General features: G+C 41.7%; 2 protein-coding genes across 2 annotated transcripts in view; one reads left to right on the forward strand and one right to left on the reverse strand.

The window, feature by feature from the left end:
* The window catches only part of kcnq1.2 (potassium voltage-gated channel, KQT-like subfamily, member 1.2), a 120,998-nt gene extending 106,400 nt beyond the window's left edge, over positions 1-14,598 (reverse strand). The window contains exons 1-7 of the mRNA XM_076141968.1: positions 14,100-14,598; positions 8,770-8,860; positions 4,418-4,544; positions 4,170-4,248; positions 3,986-4,082; positions 2,320-2,460; positions 114-224 (exon numbers count right to left, since the gene is read on the reverse strand). Of these exons, the coding sequence (XP_075998083.1) occupies positions 114-224; positions 2,320-2,460; positions 3,986-4,082; positions 4,170-4,248; positions 4,418-4,544; positions 8,770-8,860; positions 14,100-14,596 (1,143 nt within the window). The 5' untranslated portion in view covers positions 14,597-14,598. The remainder of the gene's footprint in view (positions 1-113; positions 225-2,319; positions 2,461-3,985; positions 4,083-4,169; positions 4,249-4,417; positions 4,545-8,769; positions 8,861-14,099) is intronic.
* Positions 14,599-17,193: 2,595 nt separating this feature from the next.
* Positions 17,194-23,252, forward strand: mrps35 (mitochondrial ribosomal protein S35). The gene is made up of 8 exons (XM_076142617.1): positions 17,194-17,344; positions 17,500-17,537; positions 17,882-18,049; positions 19,027-19,087; positions 19,184-19,323; positions 20,525-20,634; positions 20,755-20,824; positions 22,726-23,252. Exons 1-8 carry the CDS (start codon positions 17,212-17,214, stop codon positions 22,987-22,989), a joined length of 984 nt encoding a protein of 327 aa, XP_075998732.1. The 5' UTR covers positions 17,194-17,211; the 3' UTR covers positions 22,990-23,252.
* Positions 23,253-23,343: the final 91 nt, after the last annotated feature.

Consider the following 23,343-nt stretch of genomic DNA (forward strand, 5'->3'; position numbering starts at 1 on the left):
TCCCACAATGAACATTACATTTTTATATCTCATATTCTGATTGATCACTGGGAGCAATGTTTGATTCAACAAAGTTGTAATAACAGAAACAAATAGATTCAAAATATATTTACAGCAGGCAGAGCGAAGAATGAGATAGCGAAGACACTGAAGCAGGAGGCGATGGCTTTGCCTATCCATGTTTGCGGGATTTTGTCCCCATAGCCGATTGTGGTGACGGTCACCTAAACACAGAGTGAATGTTTTACACAAAAATGGGAATACATACATATAACACAAATTGAGGGGGTATTCATTAAGCATAATTTAACATGACGTCCCCCAACCATGTTTCCTCAATCATAAATGCCTAATAATGTTAATTTTCACATTTACCCTGAAAGGCACGTTACTGCAGTACGCAATATAAATGCATTTAGTTTGACCTAATACCTTGATTCAGATTTAAATTACCCGTTTAAACTGTATTGACTGATAAAATAATAAAACATTTCTCTCAATTTGAATGAAGTGCTACGCTATTGGAGAAGTGAGCTCTTGGAGCTTTATCACAGTAGTCTATAACAGGAGTTAGACAATAGACAGAAAGTTCATCAGGCGTTCTGGCTTTGCTCCACGACTGTCAGGGATAGCCAGGGCATTTGAGGCTCTACTCCTCAATGGGAATAAGATTCCCAACCACTAATCCTCAGTGAGTGTAGGAATTTGCTGGGGTGATGGGGGAAAACAAATACCTCTTGCATTTGCATGTACACCCACTCTGAAAGCCGAGCCAATTCTGACACATTCAGAGCACACTTGGCTTAACACGGGTGTCTATGGGGTATCGCTGTGTGAGCCGTTGCAGCGCGCTGACACAAAGAGGCTGATGTAAGGTGAGATACTTAAAAGGGCTTTGGGAGTAAAAAAGAAGGAGTAGGGGCGGGAAGGTTGGCTGGGTGAATGTTGGGGGTGGATAGAATAGTGGGGGATTTAATACCCTATCCACAAATCCAATGACTAAACAATACTCTCCTGACCATCAGAGTGGAATGGTCCACTCAAAAACACCTCTCATTCAAAATGTACGGTTATAATCAAAGTGTGTGTAGCAAAAAATCCTATTCATGGCCACACAAAGGTCACAGCCAGATTCTAGGACAAGAATTTGTGTGGACTTGTATAAGCATGTATATATGATGATGTGTCTATGTGTGACTGTATCAACAATTTTACAACCACAATCACGAGTCGTCTGCTATCTGCTGTTTTTATTTTCCACGTTATTGTTTCTAATATCCATGTTATCACCCTGTGGCCTGTTTCAAATAAAAAAAAGATCAAACTCGCATTACAATCACAACACCTTTGGCAAAAGAAGAGAATGGGATGGTGGGAGAGGGGGAGAGGAGAGAGAGAGAGAGAAAGAGAGAAAGAGAGAGAGAGAGTGAGAGAGTGAGAGAGTGAGAGAAGGGAATATGAATCATGGCATTGGCTTGTCCTCCAGCTGTGCCCTGCACCTGCAAATCCCAAAGTGGAAATCATGCCAAGGGAAGGAAAACGCAAGGGGAGAGCTTAGCATACTCCAATCAGGGCACTCTCATTTCATTAAGTACACACACACACACACACACACACACACACACATACACACGCATACACACGCACGCACCCACACACGCACTTACACTCACCAACAAAGCTGACCAAACCTAGTGGAACAGAATATCATGGCTCTCAAGTTTACAATCACTCAAAAACAAAAAGGTGCAAATCCCCAACAATCATTCTTTTCTCTGCATTGTGAGCAGAGAAATGCAAATAACAGCTTTTCTTCACCTTTCCATAGAAATAGTGAGGAGCACCAGGACCCCTCTAACCCTCATTACAAAAAGGTAGTAATCCCACAAATAAAGTTTTAATTAAGGGAACTGACACTTTATATTGGTACTCTAAAAGTTCTTTGAGCCAAAGAGCCCAGAGGTGAATGGTTTATTACTGTCTCTTTGTGGCACGTTGATCCCCTGCACAAGGCTGCCATAGGTTTCTCATTACCCAGCGCCTTCAATTCAACTGTTTAATTAACTGCTCTGGAAATCTGAGCCCCCAGCACAGAGGGAAATAGGCAAAACAGCTCTATGCATGAAAAACACCTGTTGTGTATCAAGTGTTGCGCCAAAACATGCATGCAACACAGAGAACCAACAAAGGCAATAAATAATAATGGAATAACCAGGGTGGCCTTTCATTTCCACTTCTAAATGCGCCCAACAGAAAACTTGTAACACAGAGAAGAAGTGTTTTTCATCTACATGTGTTAAATGGCTTGAACTGTCTTACCACACCCCACCACAGGGCATCGGCATAGCTGGAGAAGCCCGTCCTGCCCTCCTCATCCACAGCATCCTTCTCAGCCAGATAGACAAAGTAGGAGGAGAAGATTAGGCCCAAGAAGCCGATGTAGAGGGTGGTAATCAGTTCCTGCGATTAAAAAAAAGGAAGTAGATCATATATGAATTTTGTAAATTGTGTTGTCACAGGCAAAAGCTGTAATGGGTGTGAGGTTCTGCAACAGACAGACTCATCCAGCTCACAACAGATTGGGCAAGGCTCTCTGAAGCCGTTGCTAGTGATGACAGCATTGTGATTAACCTCAGCTCAGATGCAGAGTGAGTGACTTTATTGCCTTTTTGGTTGATTCAAGCTCTATGTCTTTCAATAGCAACAAAATGGGAGCTAAATGCGTGAAGACCATGTGGAATGACAGCATGTTTGGGTAAACATTAACCCGGTTTTGTGAATACAGCTAGAATAACTGACTGGTTACCTCACTGTTCCACTGGGGTCAAACTTGGTCATGCAAACTGGATGCATCTGGCCCGTTGTCAGTGTGCAGACAGGGACAATGCAGTCATAAGGGAGGCCTGTACTTAATTTCACTGAACTATATTTTCAATGTGTAACTTTTACAATTGTATATAAAGAGAGTGTACTTTATATCAATTGTATTTACAGTTGGATAAACATGCAAATTATGAGAAAATGTAAATATTGACTCAACTGTGGGAGAGTATTTAGAGTGAGTGCACATCCAACTGTGATTAGTCCATTCCACCAATTCAACAAATTAAACATGCTAAAGGATATCTATTTTCATTTAACAGCACACATCATTGGTGACGTGGTTATGTACAGAGGGCAATAACACTTATTTACCTCATCTTGGCTGTATTTAGCATTTTACTTTCTTGACCTTTACTCTCAGTTCTCACTGATTAGTGCTTTTCCTCTTATGAATCAAAGAGATATGCATGTCAGGGTTGAGAAAGACCAAAGAACAAATCTACTTCAGGGATTAAGAAGAGAACATTACTTCCTTTCACTTCACTTTGTATCAGCCTGAGAAAATGCTACGCATCCAGGATAAAAAGATAAAAGTGTGATCATCCTTGACTATCTCTCTTCTTGTCCTTATAAAGGTTTGCCTGGCTTTGCTCATTTCTGCATGTGTGCACAATGTTCTGTTTTATTAAGCATAAAATGTCACAAAGCTATTCTCTCCATAAGCAGCCAGGAAGAAGCCTGATCCGGCCAGTGGAACGGCCCTCTCAACTAAACTGCATATAATTGATGTAACAGGTGGATAGAAAGTTCTTTCAGTCTTTATCTTCAATGGCCCAAGATAAATTTGGTTGGCAGCCAGGTCAGAACATAACCATGACAGACAATACAGACATTTACTTCATACATGGACATGTTAAATTAGTTAGGAACAGCTCACAGTGAGATAGCGGAACAAAATCAAAAGGTTTGCACTACATTCAAGCATCATGTCATTTCCTGACCTAGAAGCAATGTGACTTGTGTTTTTGGACCTGTATTTGTACTTTAAGTTGGTCTGATTATGTAAAATGATTAGGAATTAACAAGTGGTCGTTTTTGGAAATACTGGAGATAAATGTATTTAAACATCAATAGACAGCAGGTATCCCTACTGTTACCCTACCTGTCGATGGATAAAGACTACAGATCCAAGAAGCCTCCATGTTCCTCCCTGTCGATCCACGTGTAGCATGCGTAGAATCTGGAGGAAGCGGATGCCCCTGGAATACACAACAGTATGTTCATGATAATTGTGTGTAATGAGCAATGAGTAATACATACACAGTTGCACAAAGTCACTTCCTTACCTGATAGCAGATGTGGCAAACACTTGGCCATTGGACCCTACAGCCAGCACAATGACTGAGGCAATGACCACTATCAAATCTGTGACAGGGTCAGAGGAAGAAAGAAAGAAAATTACAAGTCAAATCTATCACCCCCTGTTTTCATTATCTGATTTAAGTAAAGTGAAATGCTTGAAATTGCTGATCTGCAAGTATAATTCATAGCACGCATTGGATTATATGGGAACAAAGCAAAATGCCAGGTGCACCTATGATAGATATGGGCTTCCTGATAAAGTGGAGGCGTCCTTTGATGCCCGCATACTTGCTGCGACAGCCTGCCGACCACAGCCGTACGACGTACTCTGTGCCAAAGAACAGCACCAGCACAATCTCCTGTGGAGCACAATGCAAACACAACGCAGAGGTTACATTCACTCATTGCCACAATGACACCAATTCTGAATCACAGAAGAGAGGATGTGGCTGCAGATAAGGTATAATTTCTAAAAGCACTGATAACAGCGTGCGGTGCATTGGGAGTAATCTAAAAGCATTAAGGCCATTATAATCAATCACCAAGATTGAAGATATGATATGAGTGGGTAAAGACAGGTGTGCTGACTGAGAGAATGAGGAGGTTTAGTAGTAGCAAGACCACCCACCCACCCAGGAGCAAAGATGGAGCCTGATAGTACAGCTGATGACAGCTCATATAGAGACGGGGTCCGAGGCTTTGTGAATGAAAATAAAAGGTGAAATGCCATCAAGTCAGCAACATGAGTTTCAAGATCTTGTTGTCTCTAATGGAAGACCTAATGCTATATCATTATCTACTAACTAATATCTATGTTAATATTGTTCTATGTTTTAATTGTTTGTTATTGTAAAAACTTTGAATACTTTAAAAAACTATTAGAGTTAACACATAATAAAGATGGTAAACTTTTCCAAACTTAGATTTATGTGCTTGCATGACTGCTGTGATTGTTTGTGCTTTATGAGGTTGATGTCCAAATATGTGCTTCTTTGTGTGTGCCTCAGAGATTTAATGAGGTCTGTCTGATGAAGATCATTTTCAAGGCCACCATGTATGCATAATATTTAGCCACCCTACTGTCTGTAAAGGCCTAAGGCCATGTGGGTGGCCACCCAGTTGATTGCTTGAACTGCCTGCCCCCTGACCACCCTTTGTATGAAACTTAATGCCATGAGCCCTGTTGCAATAACATAGCACCACAGAAGCCGAAAACAATGACCTGTCAATCATACCAGACACTGCGATATCATCACAAAGACAAAATGCTATGCTTGAGTTCCATCTATTTGTGGAATTTTGTTGCACTTTTGTTTTTAATCAACCAGATTACATGTTGCACTTCCGTTGTCTGGTCTGGGATTCCTACAGGCCATGGATTGGCTCCTTTTTGTCAGTGAGGTAAAGACAAAGAGAGAGGAAGTGAAAAAGGCAGGATAGACAGACAGACGGACAGGAACGCTTCAGTAAATCCCTATAACATCCATTCCAGTTGAACTTGACCAGCCAGCCATAGCTTGCTATTGTTTGCCTAGGAGCGTAAGGGTTACTAGTTACTAGTCTGATGCTATCACTTTATTACACTGCATTAAATCCAGGAATATCTCTGACAGAAAGCTGAAAGCTTCCTGACACTATACTGTATCTAAAACATTCTGCACTAAACCAGTAAATACTTTGCTTTTCAATGAAACTAAAACATCACAATCTGAAACAATAGACAGTTCTTTCTCTGAGCAAACAGATCTGATAGCAGGAACAGTACACCTGTAATTAATAACATCTATAACTGTTCTTTTCCATTTAGGCGTGTCAGTAAACAGCAGCAACGGTTCTTAATTAGTGCTATTAGTGACATCCCAGTCAAAACATACACCATGATAAGATCTATTACTGTCCTATCAACTGATGTTTGATGAGGATTTTAATTTTTTTGTGACATCTGGTTAATAATTCAAAGTCAAAGGTAGCCTTGAATTTGTGGCATTTAAAGGGATTAGCAAAAAAATAATTCCATAAAATGGGTCGTCCAGATGCTGGAGTGTTTTGAATGTGCTTCAGAACCTGGCAACTCTGTGTTTAATGAAAACAGCTGCCTGCTCACGTAGCCATCGTGTCATCAAGCCAGACGTGGATGAAGCTGATTCAGGGAATTGTTAGGGAATTATAGTGTAAGATGAAAATGTGATTAGATTACGTCATCCGTCTGCCCGGCTATAGGGGAAGTGCATCAATGCGTACATGAACATACACACACATTCATTGACGTTCATCATATCTAGCATATGAAACACAACAATAAGTAATCTATCCTAAACCCCACACTGGGAGAGAGGGGGGGGGAGGAGAGAGAGAGAGAGAGAGAGAGGGAGAGAGAGAGAGCACCTTTATCTATAGGACTGTAATTTAAAGCCATGGTTTATGAGGTCAGCAAAATCTTGTTTACCACTCCTAATCTGTCTGCACAGGGTCTCTTGAGTCATATAACCGTACACACATACACATACACACACGATTCAGGTTGGTTAATAAGTTATTGTCTGTGTGTATGTGTGGGTGTGTGTGTGTGTCTGTATGTGTTAGTTGACTAGTTAGGCTAGTATTATTGTTACTGCAAGGGTCCCCAAAGATTTGCATAGGCCACTGTCCATCAACTTTTAAAGGAATGCCGACTAACTGCTCACAATTTTTCTACAAACAAGAGACAATCGTTAAAGTCACTGCTAATTTTTGCATTGGGTCTTTTCTAAGAATGCCACATCTTTGGAAATGCAAATTTACTGGTCCTAATAATTGATAAGATCTTTATTACGGGTATGTTTACTAATTTTCGATGTACATTGTTTTGCACAACAATGAGCACGAGCATCATGTTATCAAAAGGGTTGAGCTCTGGTATAATTGGTGTTGGACATCTTTAGGTGGTTAAATAATTGGAAACTTTAATTCTCAGAAATGTTTATGAGTGTGTAGACTGGACTCAACTGGCTGTTACATAATCCTTAAATCTTGCTTGTTATATATATGATATGCCTTAAACATTATTGTAGTGATCATTCACAAATGTTGAAATATTTTTAACACACATATCGTATATCAAAAATCTAAAAGAAAGAAATATGAACAGTGTGTGTGTGGGTGTGTGTGCCACGCTGAGCCTGGCTAGCTTTGCTTTGGCAGCTGTCTTGAAGGCCAAATATCCTCAAGGACTAATGTCCCCTCTGCCATCCAAAACAAGCAGCCAGTGATTCACGGATGTCAGCTAACCCTGACCTTTCTAAGTATAGCTACTACTGCTAACTAACTACACCACCGTCACACCGCGCACACACAGCCCCGCCCCCACGAGCGTACACCTACTGGCACACACGTTCTGTATGTCAAAAACAAACATAACTTGCAAGATGAGGTATTACTTATCTCCTCCAATAAAATATGCACTATCACACACACACACACACACCAGAGAGAGAGAGAGAAACAGAGAGAGAGAGAAAGAGAGGGAGAGAGCTGGCTCTTCCAGGTTAGAAATAAATGAATAACTCTGATAGCAGGGTCCTCAAAAGGCACCAGACGAAAGTTTACAGAACACAATGTCCACTCCTGTCCTCCAATTGCCCCTAGGACTCAGGGGGTGGTGTGTGTGAGTGTGTGTGTGTGTGTCCGTGTCTCGCTGTGTGTGAGAATGTAGTAGCTGTGTGTATTTAGATTCTCTGTGTGCTGGCAAGAGACGGATGATGCAAGCTCTTTGTAGAGTTTCCAAACAGCAGCCATAATTTTCTCTACCTGTTGCAGAACTTGGATTTATTGGATCACTTAGCAGCCTTAATAGCCTAATAAGCCACACAAAGTCAATTTACCCGCAAGAATCAGCAAGCACAGTCTGTATGGAGCCAAATGATTCTGCAGCCTGCACAAAAACCTCTGTCATCTTATAGGTTAAAACACTGGCTCCCATCCTGACACTGACCCCATGCAACACCATTAATTACACAGATTTAGCCAATAGCAGACAGTGGGTGCTGTGTTGCGCTTTTAGGAATAATCTGTCCAGATAAAGAACACAGACGACGGTCGAAGTCTTTGTGCATTTTGCAATAGCTTATTCAATTTCAGTGCCATGGGGCTGGAGTGTAAGATGGCGGTTAGGATCCCCTTCAGGCAAGATCTTCTATCACCATCATGTGGACATTAGTAGGTACTGCGTGTATGTATGTGTATGTGTGTAGCACAAGAGAACTGTCAAAGTCAAGTGTGAATTGTTCAGAAAGCATCACTAAATCCTTTCACTCAGCACTATGTTCTGTGTGAGTATGACACTGCACATGTTCAACCCTGTGAAGTCATTTAGTTTACGTAAACATTGATAGAATTCCAAAAGCCAACATTTGTGCACCTATGGAATAATTTGTGAGGTTTTATAGTGCAGCTTTTTTTTTGTAAAAATTAAAGAAAAAAATTCAATTAATAGTAAAAAGAAAAAGTGAAAGAGTTCGGTGAAGCTATTTTTTGCAACTTGCAGAAGTTAATTGAGATGAAGAATTTGTAATTGGACTATTTTGTTCTGGTCAAGTTGCGACTCACCATCCAGAAGAGGGCCCCACTGGCAAACTCGGCATACTGCTCTATAGTGGACAGGACACTGAAGATTAGACACACCAGGACCATGAGGAAGCTGTAAAGAGAAAACACAGCATTGCTAATTGGGCACTTACCACACATACTGTAACAGTGAGATGGGATAAAGATGGAAAGGGAATACAGCTAGAGTGAACAAAAAGACAGGAGGGGGAGTGAAGGGATATACGGGGGAGACAAAAATCCTTCCTTTCACTTAGGTAAGACATTTATTTTCCACTCTCCATCTACTCATTCATGGACCCATTTAACATTTTTGAAGGGGCCCACAAGGAGCTTTGCTTGGTCTTCTCTAACCCAACAGGATTAAGGGAAATACTGCATAGGAATCAGTCGTTTTTCCACCATCCCACAAATAATCCTTGGATCACATCTTTTAAGTGCTTTTGCATGACGTGTAGTAACACGATGACGCTCACATTACAAACACACCACAGGATGCATTAAGTTGCTGTGTATTACAAAATGGATTACAGGCCATATGATGAAGGGGTTATGTAAGTGTCTGTTGTTTATTATTCACATAAATACAAATGCTGGAACATAAAGCCAGGCCCAATACATGCTGGATACCATGAGGCCTCTGTAATGAAGTGTAGCGCTGATTTAAGTCTTTTGGAAAGTAGTTCAAATGATCTATGACCTAAATTATAATTGCATTGTTTTATATTGTGTCTATATGCTGAATGTTTTTGTCAGGCTGTGCACAGATAGAGTGAGTTAGCATTTTCCAAATGTCACCTCTCACAGCTTACTGCACTGGAGGAGTGTGTGGGGATGGGGCTGAATCAGCCAACCTTATTTAGTCGGGCCAAAACCCCTGTGATCTGATTAAAACAAAACAGCTGGAGCTTTAGCCACTAATATCACCCGTAGATCTGTCCAGCTTCACCAAAATAAGTACAGCATGTAGGGCCTCACCAAATCCCTTTTGGACGATGACGCTATGCCACTACGGCTATATGAGCTTATCTAAATAAGGAGGGGGAACTCAAAACTTCTGTGTTTTGTATTTTTCCAGTATATCTATCCATAAAGGTGGGTACAGCAATGAGAATTACAGTAAATTAGTTACTCTACCTATAACCTAGACGCTCATAGTTTCCACATTATGGCTGAATACACTCCTTCCATGAAGAACTATCACCCACACCTGTAGAGTTACTTCTCTGGCAGGCCAAAAAGAAGACACAGGTGACCCATGTGTCCTCATGTGTCACAGAGGGACTATGAGGAAAATTGCCTATACCATCATGTTGTGAGCCCTCCGTCCGCCTCTCAACTAACCCCACCCCCCACCCCATCAACAGAAGAGCTTAGGGTGGATTACACCACATCAGCCACAGCCATAAACATGGATATTCCACCCTGGTTTAGCTATCATCTTGCCCACTGAATGCTTTGAAGAGGGTCAGAGGGCAAGATGAAGGAAAAAAGAAATGATTAGGGGAGGTATCACACAACAGAAGCAGCCTCATTCAGAGCATGACCTCAAGTCTGTACATTTAAAACGTTGATTACACTCAGTATTCTTACTTCTAGTACCACACATGCATGATTGTTAATTGACTCAGACATGTTAATAGTCATAGTCAGATGAATTATGCAACAGCAGTTATTTTTGTTTACCAAATGTTGTGACTCAAACTCTATGGGCTGAATGGTACAGTGTGTAGTTGTACTTTGAAAATATAATGGATCCAATCACAGAACATTCAACTAGAAATAATGAATGCAATCATAACAATATAGAGGGTTGAGTCAGTGAAGGTGTTGGGAGATACATTCCTATTTTCTCTCCTACTAACTTGTTCTATAAAAGATGAAGATGAGGACAGTTTACATTCACACTGCAACATGCAAGAAATCCGTCAGTCTTGGTATAAGAAGACTTAAAGGTTTATAATCCGCCTTCTGTCTGAGAATGGTATTTAGAATCATCTCTGTTTCCTGTGGTTATGTAAAGGACTCAGAGGCGCAGCCCAAATGTGAGGGGATCGTTGCTGCAGGTGGCCAGTGAGCTTGTGAATCTGCATGCCATCGCATAAATCTCTTTTGTGACAGTTGTCCACAAACAATGCCCAGAGTCCAAGGCCTACCTAACCCACACCAACTCATTTGCATGCTATGTGCATCCATGTTTGTGCCTCAGTCTGTCTGCACCACACTGAGGCCAAGTGATAAGTGTCTTCTCATAACTATATTCTGAATGATATTGACCCGTCCATGCCTTCTGCCACAGATAGAATGGACAACGCCTAACAAGTCCAACATAAAACAAGCCTGTGTCCCCTGCAAACAAACCAGCTAACTAACTAACCAACTATAACTTAAAACTGAGATGGCCCATACAGATATGTACACCCTGCATCACGTCTGTAATCATTCATGTATGTTAAATATGTTCCTACAGAGCACGTATGACCCCAATACTAGCTGCTAGGACAGATGTCACCACAGAGCCAGAAGTCTGAACATCTGGAGTCTACATTTGTGTGTATTTCCCAGTACTCAAGTGCAATCCAATCACTTTTGCACTGCCGTTTGCTGACGTGTGTGTGCTCGTGTAGACACATACTTTTCCCCTATGTGTGTGCATGTACTATACTTTCAGATTGATTACAGCAGTGATTATGTGTCTGAGTGTGAGTGTGTGTGTGTGTGTGTGTGTGTGTGTGTGTGTGTGTGTGTGTGTGTGTGTGTGTGTGTGTGTGTGTGTGTGTGTGTGTGTTTGTATCATAGTAATGAAGAGCAGGCCTATTAGAGCAGAGCTATTAGAGCTGTCATGAGTGCTGCATATGGCCTTTCATGCAACCCTTCTCCCCGGCCAAGCTCTAAAGAGGCCAGAGAATAGATGCCAGGAGCGATAACCATCGACAAGTAAGAGTTTCTTAAAGGAGCGTCAGCAGGGATCAGTCAGAAGGGTTTAATATTAAATGAAGGACAGGATCGGGTTCTCCCTCCTCTGTGAAGAGAGAACATTAGAGCCTCAATTACTGCTGGGAGACATTAGCGGGCAGTGCAGGCCACAGACACAACAGACACGCATACAGTACAGGAGAGCATCTGCTAAGTTTCCATTTATCTTTAATGTAGCCACTATTTTAATGAGATAGCCTTATTCTTCTTCTTTGGGCAATTACACAGAAGAAGTAGCTCAAATGTATTGTAAGGAATAACCCTGCCAGGTCATTACTAAAGCTCAAAGCAACAGGCACTGGTTGATTTCCGAAGATGCCACAAGAGCAGATTTCAACAGACACAAGAACAAAAAATACCTACATTGTTCCTCTCTAGTTCTAACTCATCTTGTCAAAATTGCAATCATTATTAAACTTTACCATGACTTTTCCAAAACTTGGGTCCAGCTCACCATTATCCCCCAAAGAAATCCAGGCCTGGAAAACACATTTTCAAATTCCATGACTTTTCCAGAATGTCTATGACCATAGAAAACCTAAAATGCTGTAGTGCTCTTGGCAGTGAACACAAAAGCATCACATGCAATATGAAGTCCAATGACACTGATCACTATTATTACTATTACGTACTTGATGCAAAAAACAAACTAAAAAGTACGATTTTTTTGTTATTAACTAATTTAATGTTATCCGTTTGGTGGGGTGCTAGATGACACACAGACCATGGTGAATGTGAATGTGTGTGTGTGTGAGTGTGTGTGTGTGTGTGTGTGTGTGTGTGTGTGTGTGTGTGTGTGTGTGTGTGTGTGTGCCCCTCTGCGAGTTTGTCAGAGGAGCTGTGTCACATGTGTGGGTCTACATAACAGCAGCATGCCTTGAAGCAAACACATGGGGGGGGAGTTGAGAGGAGAAATATAAGCAAAAATACTCAATCTCAGCTTTAACTGCTTAGTTCAGCGCAGAAAAGTATCCCTGACCTGACTCGATATTATCAATCGTGTTTTAAAATCCACCGGTTGAAGGCTTCCAAGTCTGACAGATGCGCTATGATTAAAAAATGAAAGCACTCAGGCTGCACAATCCCCTAAATTTGAACAATGCAATATGTTAACAAATTATTAATTTGAATCTGGTTGAACGGCTACATCAAAATCCATTTAGAGGATCATGGGGAAGCATGATTTATTTCATTCTGGTAAGTGCACCCATTGAAGAGTAGTAGTGTGAATTATTCAAAATGTTATCTCACAATGTTAAGAAATCACACCAGAAACGGATCATTTGTTCGCAAGAGGAAAATTAGTTCAGAAAAAAATCCGATGACAAAACTGCATTCACGTAATCTATGAAGAACTTCCAGTACCAGACAGGCAATGTTATTCATGTTACCATTAAAGCTTTCGCCGAAATTTCACGGAAATCCTGCCACCAAACCAAAACAACACATTATGCAGATATGCATGCATGTGGTAATATGGAAAATCATCAGCTCTCCATAAACACGCACAGTATTTGCATACCCAAGAGCAACAACAGCAGTGGGGGCAAGCGTGTGAGTTTGAGTGTGTGTGCTCTCATGCACACCTGTGCAGAAGGCAAAACAGGGCTGCCAAATTTTCATGCATTCTAAATTTTAACCACAGGTCAGCATGTTTCCCTTGTAGGTCAGCTCAGCGGCACCAAGAAGGCAGCTACATGTTTCATGCATGAGGTTGCTGCTAAGAGCAATGCAGAGCAAGAGGTGCTTGACCGGATGACACTGACCTGCTTCTGTTAGGTTCTTAAGACCTCTCCTTTGTAACTGGGAACCAAAACCTAATAGTGGAAGGAGCAGCACTAGATGTAATTAACATGGGTCGGGGATTGGAGCCAATACGTGTAGAACACACAGATCTGTAGCCTTAGTCAGACACTTGGCTTATAAAACATTAATGTATGACTTCTGAAATGTACATGACTTTTAGCTTGTATATTAAAACCAGTGCAATTGAAAATGTTCCCATTGGAGCAGTGAGTTCTGAATGATAAGGTCTAATTGTAGGTACATTTATTTGGTTGGCCTGTTTATATAAATAAAGTTTGTATAAATCTGAGACATATTGTAAATATATAGATTTTCATAATATTAGAAATAATAATAATATAATATGATATTAATATAATAATCATAATATTAGAAAAGCATAATGTTGTGTCCCTGAACCTCCCTTATTAGACCCTGGAATTATGTATTTTTAAGCCTAATACAAGTTTCTTCTGTGTTCACCTGTAGCATCCCACTCATTCTGCACTTCTGCAAAGTTAGCTATAATTCTAAACTGAAGTCAGTACAGACATAACTAGATAAGTACTTACACAAGGAAGTGGTAGACGAAGCATTTCAGTCCAGCAGGTCTCTCTAGGAAGTTGTAGACATCCCCCTGCATGCTAGTGTTGATATAAGGGCTCTGTAGGTCCTTGTGATGATGATGCAGCCAGCTCGAACGGGGGAGAGTCGGCGGGACAGAGGTGATCGAAGGCTGGCTCTGTATGATCTGCCGCACTGGGTCCTTTGTGTCAGTTGGCGAACAGCAGGGAATGCCTGATCCATTATTCACTGCTGCGGGGTCCAGTTCCAGTGAAACAGGAGAGTACTGGTTTCCATCGGCTGCAGGATATACCTGGGTAGCGCTAGTGGTCGCGGTATTGGAGGCTGCCAGGACAGCATCCATATCCTGGTCCATGCTGAGGCTGAGTCTAGTACTAGGAAATCCATTGGGACTACAGTGTATGAAGGAGCGTCCCAGCCTGCTGCTATAATCACGGTGCATGTGGCATGTCATTTGAAACGAGTGTGCCCGCCTTTCTCCCATGGTGCCCTGCAGGAAGGTCCAATTTGGATAGAGCTGATGGGAAAGTCCTGGAGGTAATGACCTAGGCTCAAGCAGAATGAATGGACACAGCCAGACAGGACATCTAGCCAGGCACGTCTAGCTACTGTACCCGCAGCAGACACCAGCTCTCTCCGATGGATAGCATCTGTGTCCTGACCTGCAACGGAAGAAGTGATTCATGGATATAGTGTGACTGACAGTGGGCCTCACCTTGTACTAGCATGAACCTTGTAACTTTAGACCCCGTCACAGACTTTGACATAGGAAAATTGACCCTGCTGCACCACCGCTACTTTCCTTGACTATAATCAATAAAGATAAAAATAAAAAAAATTTCTTAATGGAATAGCCTTGGATGACTTACATTGGAGAAAGACAGGAAAGACACAGATGGATTCAAACCAATGGACACTCTAAGATAACAGAGCACACGTCCAAATACCTCACAGTGTTTTCAAGCGCGTAGACTACATGATGTGTGAGGAAGGACACACATAGTAAAAACAGGAAGCTACTCTTTCACAATAATTTGCAACATGTGGCATATACAAGACATATTCAAGACATATTCTCACATTGGTATGCCACGCTTTTGGTGCAACAGGAAGAAAAGAAAGAGGATTTACCATCTTTGTGAGTAAGGATTTGTAAGCACATTTCTGTAGTGAGATGCTATATATTGTGGCATCTGACCTGTGCATATAATAAAAGCGTGACAGCCACATATTATGCCCAGAGGTCAGCTCACAGGTTCATCCCCGGAAGCTTTTTCTTTGGATTTTTGTCAGTACAGAATCCTGTCAAATCATCCTCGATTCCCCAGCTGTGTGTGTGTGTAAAACAAAGCCCTCACAAACACACAGCTGGTGGCAGTACAGCTCTCGGAAAAGAGGCAGAATTCAGACACATCAGATAAAAATTGATAGATTAATGATATGCAGTACAGTCAGAATCAAGTGAAGTTGGAGGCTGCATCCATAGCCCAGTGGGGAACAATGACACTTCAAAATAATGCATGTTTCCATATTGACAAAACCTCTAATTCAAGAATTGTGTCTTCTGTATTACACTGTTAGTAAATTCACATGAAACCAATCTGACTCCACAAGGCTAAATCTCTTGGGAAGTGTGTGCTCTTAATTAATTAAATGGAAATGTATCAGTGGGGGGGGGGGGGGTAGATATGGTTCAATAGCCTGTGTGGAAAGACACTGAGCCAGGTAGTGTGATAGATGGCCGGATGTTGTTTAAAGCCATGGAAAAAGTCAGAGATGTGGGCTAATTGGAGTCGGCCTGCCCACTCCTATCTGTCCTCAGCTGTGAAGGAGCTGATGACAGGAGCCACATGCTGCTGTCTCCCTGTAGATAGAGTTTCTCCATCTAAAACTACAGTCCTGACACGCACAATGAGCTATCACACACGCAAGGGAGACTCTGTTACACTGCATTGTATGATTTTCCATTAAACTGCACCGAGCCGGATGTGGGACCTTGAACGCAAACTTTAAAACACCTGGGTTAGAATAAAGGGGAAACTTCACTTTAACCACTTACAAACTTTAACTATTGCTAAACCAGTCTTATAAGAGAAAGAGGCAGTAGGTTACGGTTCGGTGAAGCAAATGTTGTGTTAATATGTGCAGTTAACGTTGTTGACTGTTGACAGCTTCAGGGTTCGCGAATTTCTGACACAAATGTTTCACACCTGTAGTAAAATGCGCCATTTTCCGAATTTTACAGTAAAAGCACAAACATTCTAAAACAAAACCGTTGTGTCATCAGTGTAAATACTTACCTTTGCGTTAAACCTAAATAAGGACGTCAAGTTGTATCTGAAACGGAAAAAAAAAAATCATATTTTTTTTATATTTAAGAAAAATAAGCTCCATTAACATCTTCCAGGGAGGAAAAACAGTCAACGCGGTTTAACGCCAATGTAACACATGAGTGTCTCCTTTGAAGAGCATCGCCACTGACTGGAGGTTGCGTTCAAATGCTGTCGGAAATATTCAGCCACGACTTTCAGTAAGCCAAAAAAAAAGCTGAAATCGTACCCTGGTTAAAATCACAGCGATTACAAGTCCAAGCCTACACATGTGACATTCAGAGAGGGAATTCAAACTGGGCAAATTACATGCGTTGTAGTTGCAGTTCGCGAAGCATTTAAATACTCCAATGTGAATTGAGTAACTTGTTTATTTCTTGTGCAAAATTAAAATTTCAAAATCGGGGTTTGTTGTTACGTAAACTTTACCCGAAATGTAACTTGAACTTTACAGCACAAACACAGCAGCACAGCGTGCTTGCACGTTATATTTGATGTGGAAAAGGGTTTTTCAAAGGACATGAATGCACCACGTGCGGCTTTCGGTAACAAAATATGAAATATAGAGCTTTCAATCCATTTAAGTCCTAACTTGTTGAAATTTTAGTTATGTTTGGTATTTGTTTAAGTATAGCCGACCCAATAATTATTTTCCGCTGTATTTTTGACTTTCATTCATATTTTTATCGATTTGAGATTGGATTTAACAGACTAGCAAACCGCAGGTCTTCCTGCCAGACTCTCACAGGCTTCCGTAGTACGTGAAAACATGGCTGCGATTACGAGTAAGGCATTTATGCCCTTCGGTCGAATAAACGTGCCTTGTTTTGTGAAGTACAACTGTTTGAATAGAGCTACATATGCAACGTCGTTGCCTGAAAATGTATCCACTAGAAATAAAGGTACGTTTCAGTTCATTTGCCAGGATTTTACGGCATTTCAGCAAACTCCATCTATATCCTGTGTGCTGCTAAGCTAACTGCTTTGAAATATATAGAGATTGATGGGATCTTTTTTCCAACACACTCTGTCTAAACATTTCATTTATTATTTTCAGGTCCTCCTGGTCGAGGTGTCAAGGGAGCCAGGAGAGAAGTAAGCAGAGCTGTGAAACTCAATGACAGCTATGTTATTCGTCCTCCCTGTTGGGTCATACAGTACAGCAATAGTGATCATTCCTATACATAATCACATAAACATGACAAACATCTGCTGGCTCTTGCCTCCCAGATTTGACATCCACTGTAGTGTTTATATTATTGTGCAAGCAAACCGTCTTTCAGGGATGAGCCATGAAGTCCAGTCATTCTTTTATGATCTTGTAAGAATGATACTGATGATATTAACATTTATGGCTTGTTACTATAATGCTGCTTAATATTGTAATGGATTTCTGTTCCCACGGTGATAAAGTGTGTCATCTGTGCTGTGTGTGTCAGGCAGGGCAGCCCAGGGCGGAGAAGATGGAGTTTGATCAGGACTGGACCGCAGTTTACCCAGCAGCAACCCCCTTCAGACCCAGCTCTGTCCCCTTGCCTGTGAGGATGGGCTACCCTGTGAAGAGAGGGGTGCCCCCTGAGAAGAAGGGCAACCTGGAGCTGATCAAGGTCAGGGTTCATTACATGGAGACGCTCACAAGTATTGGAGAACTGATACTAATGTACACAGAAAAGCAAACTAGTTGATATATAAAAGAACAACGTGAGTGTAGTGTGACGTTTCATCATTTAATCTCTTCTACAGACAGTTTGAATTGAACCCTGAGGTTGCATTCTGACCTGAAAGTTGAGTTTGTTCGATGGGAAAGGCTGAGGGATGATGATGGACCAAATTAACTCAATTAGTAATTGATTACTGATGTGCAGAATGTTGCACCTCTTTCCTTCTTCCATCCATCCAACTTTTTAATTAGATAAGGTTTGCATAGAATAAATCAGGATTGTTCTATCTGATTAGTATTGGCCAAAGAAGGAAGGAGAGTTTCAAAATTGAATTGGAATGAAAAGGGAATTTTAGACGTGGACTTAAAAACATGGAGGCATCAGCTGTAGTACACATCTGAATTCCTTGCTTTTGCCACAGGTCATCTCTTCAGTCTAGCTAGGAGGGCCGAGGCCTGGCTGTGTGTGTGTGCGCGCGTGTGTGTCTGCCCTGCAGAGATTACTGAGCTGCTGTGTGCAGACCCAAGCTGCTCCCTTTGGCCTCAGGACACCTGCACATTCACAACCTTCACCCTGCAGCATCACGACACTCTGCTGTGAACGCGTTACAAGCTGTGCCTGTTTATTGTGGCCGGCATTTTTGGTCTAATGGTTAAAATGGTACACTAATATATGAGATTCATTTATACATTTTGGGTCCAACCATAATCCAAATTGGGATTTATGAGGTTATTTCATCAGCAGTAGTCTTGTGTTTTTTTTTAGTTAAATTGATACTTCTGTAAATTAAACATTTTTTAAATGGCCATCATTTCTTACCGTTTAAGATTTCTCACTTGTTATTAAATGTCCTCTATTATATTAGCAGTTATGTGGTTAAACGTCCATGTCATTTCTTTAAACCCTTGTTTAATATCTTCCAGATTCCAAACTTTCTGCATTTAACACCTGTTGCCATAAGGAAACAATGTGAAGCTCTGAAACGTAAGTGGCTTTTTATATTATGTAAAAGGCACCTAGAGCAGGTTTTTAATGTTTTTTAATCTATTTAATGTCTAACTTGTTTTCCTGTTCCATCAGCATTCTGCACAGAGTGGCCCTCTGTCCTGGACTCTGAAGCCAAATGTGACCAACACTTCCCCATTAAAGTAGAAAGCACAGACTACATGTCTGCTGGCCAGTCCGTCAGGAACCCTGAAGCTCGCATTGTTCATCTCAAAGTGAGTTTCTTAGTTTAAACGGCTCGGGTGAGATCTTGACCTGAGATTTCATCTTTGCTGTGATGACGATGGTTCTACCAATGCATAGAAAACCGAGTGCAGAGGAAGTTTACGTATAAAATGAGATTAGAGATTTGCTGGGAAACATAATCACCATCTGACATCATGTCTGTGTGACCTTTCCATAGAGGTGTTCATTGTCCAATGACCTTAAGCCTAAAGAGGTCTGCTATAATGTCTCCAGAGAGACATTAATCCTGCTGGATTATTTCCAATTTGAGTTTGTTGTGAGGATCTGTTGTGTTCTCATGTTGCTTTATACACACACTCTGAATTCCTCTCTCTTTCATCTTTGTTTAGATTATACAGAGAAAAGTAACAAAACAATTGGTTATTGCCGTACTTCCTGAGATATTTTTAAATATTTCTCATTATCCTTCTATCCATAATCCATTGATATGCATCCGTGCCCTCAGTCATGGGACACACACACACACACACACACACACACACACACTCTTACAGTCCATATAACAATGTAGAAAAGTAAAGTAAACGCATATTATGATCAGTTGATATAACAAATGAATTTGATTTGGTAATTTGACCTGAAGAAAGATGATTTAAATGCATATGAACATAATGTACATTAAGGGTGACAATACCTCCTTCATTGTAGATGAGGGCCTTGTTGTTGTCCAGTTGCACATGGTGACTATGAAGCAACAATGATTTAACAACAGATTACATACAATTTATCGTTATCCATTTAATTAATTTATTATCATTTATTTATTATATATTCTAGTGTCATTTATTCGATGATGATTAGGCAAAAACAAAGATATTCTGTTGATCTCCACAGTGGACCTTTGGTAACCTGGTAGAAGCGAATCAGAGGCTTTTGTGGCCCAAAACATGTTGAAAGCATTCTGGTCGTATAACACAAATAATCAGACAAAACCTCACCTAATTTCAATCTATACAATTGGGAAAAGTGCAATTCTATCATTAACCACCAGCCACCTGCCCCAACGACACAGGAATTAATCAGACATTAATCCCTTGTGGATTAGATAGAATCAAAGACAGTCCAGGGGGCAAATCTCATAGATTCAGAGAGTGAACCCGGTCCGGATCAAATGGACAGAACCTGACCTAAAGTGGATTTTTTTTTCTCTTGTGGCGATCTGTTTTACAGGTCAAGGTGTCAAGTTTGAATCTAGACGATCACGCACGAAAGAAGATGCTCAAACTGGCCCGGGAGAGATACTGCAAAGATACAGACGTCCTCACCATCAAAACTGACAGGTACACCAGGCGTGCTGAAAATGAAGGGTTGGCGCAGCGTCGTACTTAATCAAGTGATGAAATGTGTCTCATAAATCGTAAATTTGAGACCTTTTTCTCTTGTCGTCTCTTCTCAACCAGCTGCCCACTGAGACAGCAGAACTCAGACTATGCAATGTACCTGCTGACTGTCCTTTACCACGAGTCCTGGGTGAGTAAAGTCATTTTCCTCTCTTCTTTGCTGTGGAAAGATGCTCTACCTCGTCTGGGTCAGTTGACCCCCAGCCTTGTCACAGTGCACCAAGGACACGGTCGCAACTAACTTGTAATTAAGTCGGCAAAAAAACAAAAGCTAATTTTATCCCTTCCCCTACTTCCTCTGTGACCTTTCCAGTTACCGACATGGCACAGTGTCTTTTTTCCCAGGGGGGTTTGTTGTCCATCTTGCCATCGCTATGCGAGCGGTCAAGCCCATTAGGCAGGTATCAGAGCTGAATGGGCCGAGGAATGGCAAACAGCAGCATTGTCCACTGACATTTCCCCACAGATGAAGGGAAAACAGACTCCCCTATCGGGTGTTGACCCTGATACTCATTCACATTAAGCCACCCATGCCACATCAGAGGGCTCTGTCACCAGGCCTCCAGCCCAGGCACTGTTCACATGACTCTGCAGCCAGCCACAGAAAACCAAACTAGTCCACTTGCTGTGCAGCCGCTGCCTCTAGGAGCTTTTCCCGACATTTTTTTTTCTTCCCCCCTCTGAGTTGGGAAAGGTGTCCGAGCCAGGAAGCACAACACTGTCCGCTGCCCTTTTGGACACACAATGGAAGGCACAGTGCTGTCCAGCAGGCCTGTGGAAGCTGTGAGAGTGGTGTGGCGTTCGGGTTGCAACGCAAGCCCACAAAGACGCCAATTGTTACCAACCACTGAGGTGATCTTATCTCCCCACTCAGGGAGACGGACCATGCCTTCTAAATCCAATGTGCGCTAATCCACGCCAATGCTGGAGCTGCCTGCGTAAAGCTGCCTCCAAATTGGAGACCGGTTTACCACTAGAGGCACTCAAGCTGCTCTGGTCCCCTCAGGCCCATTAGCCCATTTCTCCCTAAATTTGAATAAATTTCAAATTTTAAAATATGAATATTACCTGAGAGGAACATGAATACTGTAGTCATGCTTTAGCTGCTTTGTTTATTGTGTTGAACCCAGAGGAGCACGAGATAGAAGGCTGGTGTCTTCCTGGTGAAGCTTAACCCAACGGGTCTATGCCGCACTGAACTGTTACTGCAAGACAAAATTTTTCTTTTCTAAAGATAGAAATGCTACACTCTGCCACTGTTTTGATGGGACGATGCACACATCTACACACCATGATGACCTTTGAGCAATTTGAAAACAAACTGATGGTAAAGAACTTGACCTTAACACACTCAAACAACTTGCAGAGTTTGAACCAAATCTGATTAAAGCGTTTTGCATGAAAGACGAGCGCCAGTGATTGCAGCATACCTGCCCAGTACCACGGTAACCACGGCAACAAATATTACTCGTTCACACCAGTGGATCGACAGTAAGTTGTTGACTCGTATCATCTCGTGCCAGAAGGCTCTGACTCACTAGCCGCTGGAGGAGATCCAGATGAGATATAGATCGGCTATACGGTGCTAATGATGGTCATTAACCCCACAAACCCCCTGGAGAGCAGCAGTTTAAAGCCGAGGCTCTGCCGTTCCTCGGCTTTAAAAGGTGCCACACAGAGGAGGGTATTGTTCTGCGGGGAATGTGATGGCAGCAACATAGGCTGCAGAGGGAGAGACACATATGGAGAAATATTATCTCTGTGAGAGGAGCATCAAAAGAGGAGGACCCCCATCTTTTAACCTTTGATGCCATACCGCCTTCAAAAACAAGACGCCAAACCAAAAAAAAAATCTAAAACTGCCCAACGATAAATATAATACCAGCACTTACAGCTTAGCCTGATTTATATGCTCAGATTTAAGATGACGTAACAACATGGAAACACATGAAGCACTAATATTTGGGTGAAACATCAAAGCCATTCTGATCCAATCACAAGCTAATGTTCTATTTTTCTCTTGCTCTTCAGAAAACGGAGGCCTGGGAAGCGGAGAAGACGGTGGCAGACATGGAGGAATACAGCTGGGAGGACAGCCCGTCCCAAAAGAACATCCTGGACACGCTAGTCCGGATGAAAGCGGAGGGAGAGGGCGAGGGGTTGCACGAGGAGCTGCTGGGAAGGAGAGAGGTGCAGGAGTACAAGGACTCGGTCACCAGGCTGAAGATCGAAGGAGAGAGCGAGAGCACCATGCTGCAGTATAGCCAGGCGGTGAAGAAAGTACTCAACCTGTGAAACACCCACATGTATTCAAAGACAGTGACCAAGAGCAATACAGCTTAGACCTAATATTCCTTTAAGTACTTACAGTCATGCATTGTCTCTATATAGGAACAATAACAACACAATCAACACCTTTTGTACGACAAAATCTTATTACTTACTATTAAACCTTCAGGTCTTGTGTGCTTTGTTTTGTTTTGTCACACTGTATTTGAAGCCGTCTTTATTTATAAGAACATGAGCCAAATGTGTATTGCTGTTAATAAACATCTTTAACGTAATGGTTTAAAAAGTGTTTTGTTATATTAGCCACACTTCCCATCCCAATTTCAGTTTTCCAGTCAGTGTCGGGCTGACGAGCGACTC

The sequence above is a fragment of the Genypterus blacodes genome, unplaced genomic scaffold, assembly GCF_046128005.1.
Source record: "Genypterus blacodes isolate CSIRO-AG114 ecotype Tasmania unplaced genomic scaffold, CSIRO-AGI_Gbla_v1 ptg000021l_1, whole genome shotgun sequence".
NCBI lineage: Eukaryota > Metazoa > Chordata > Actinopteri > Ophidiiformes > Ophidiidae > Genypterus > Genypterus blacodes.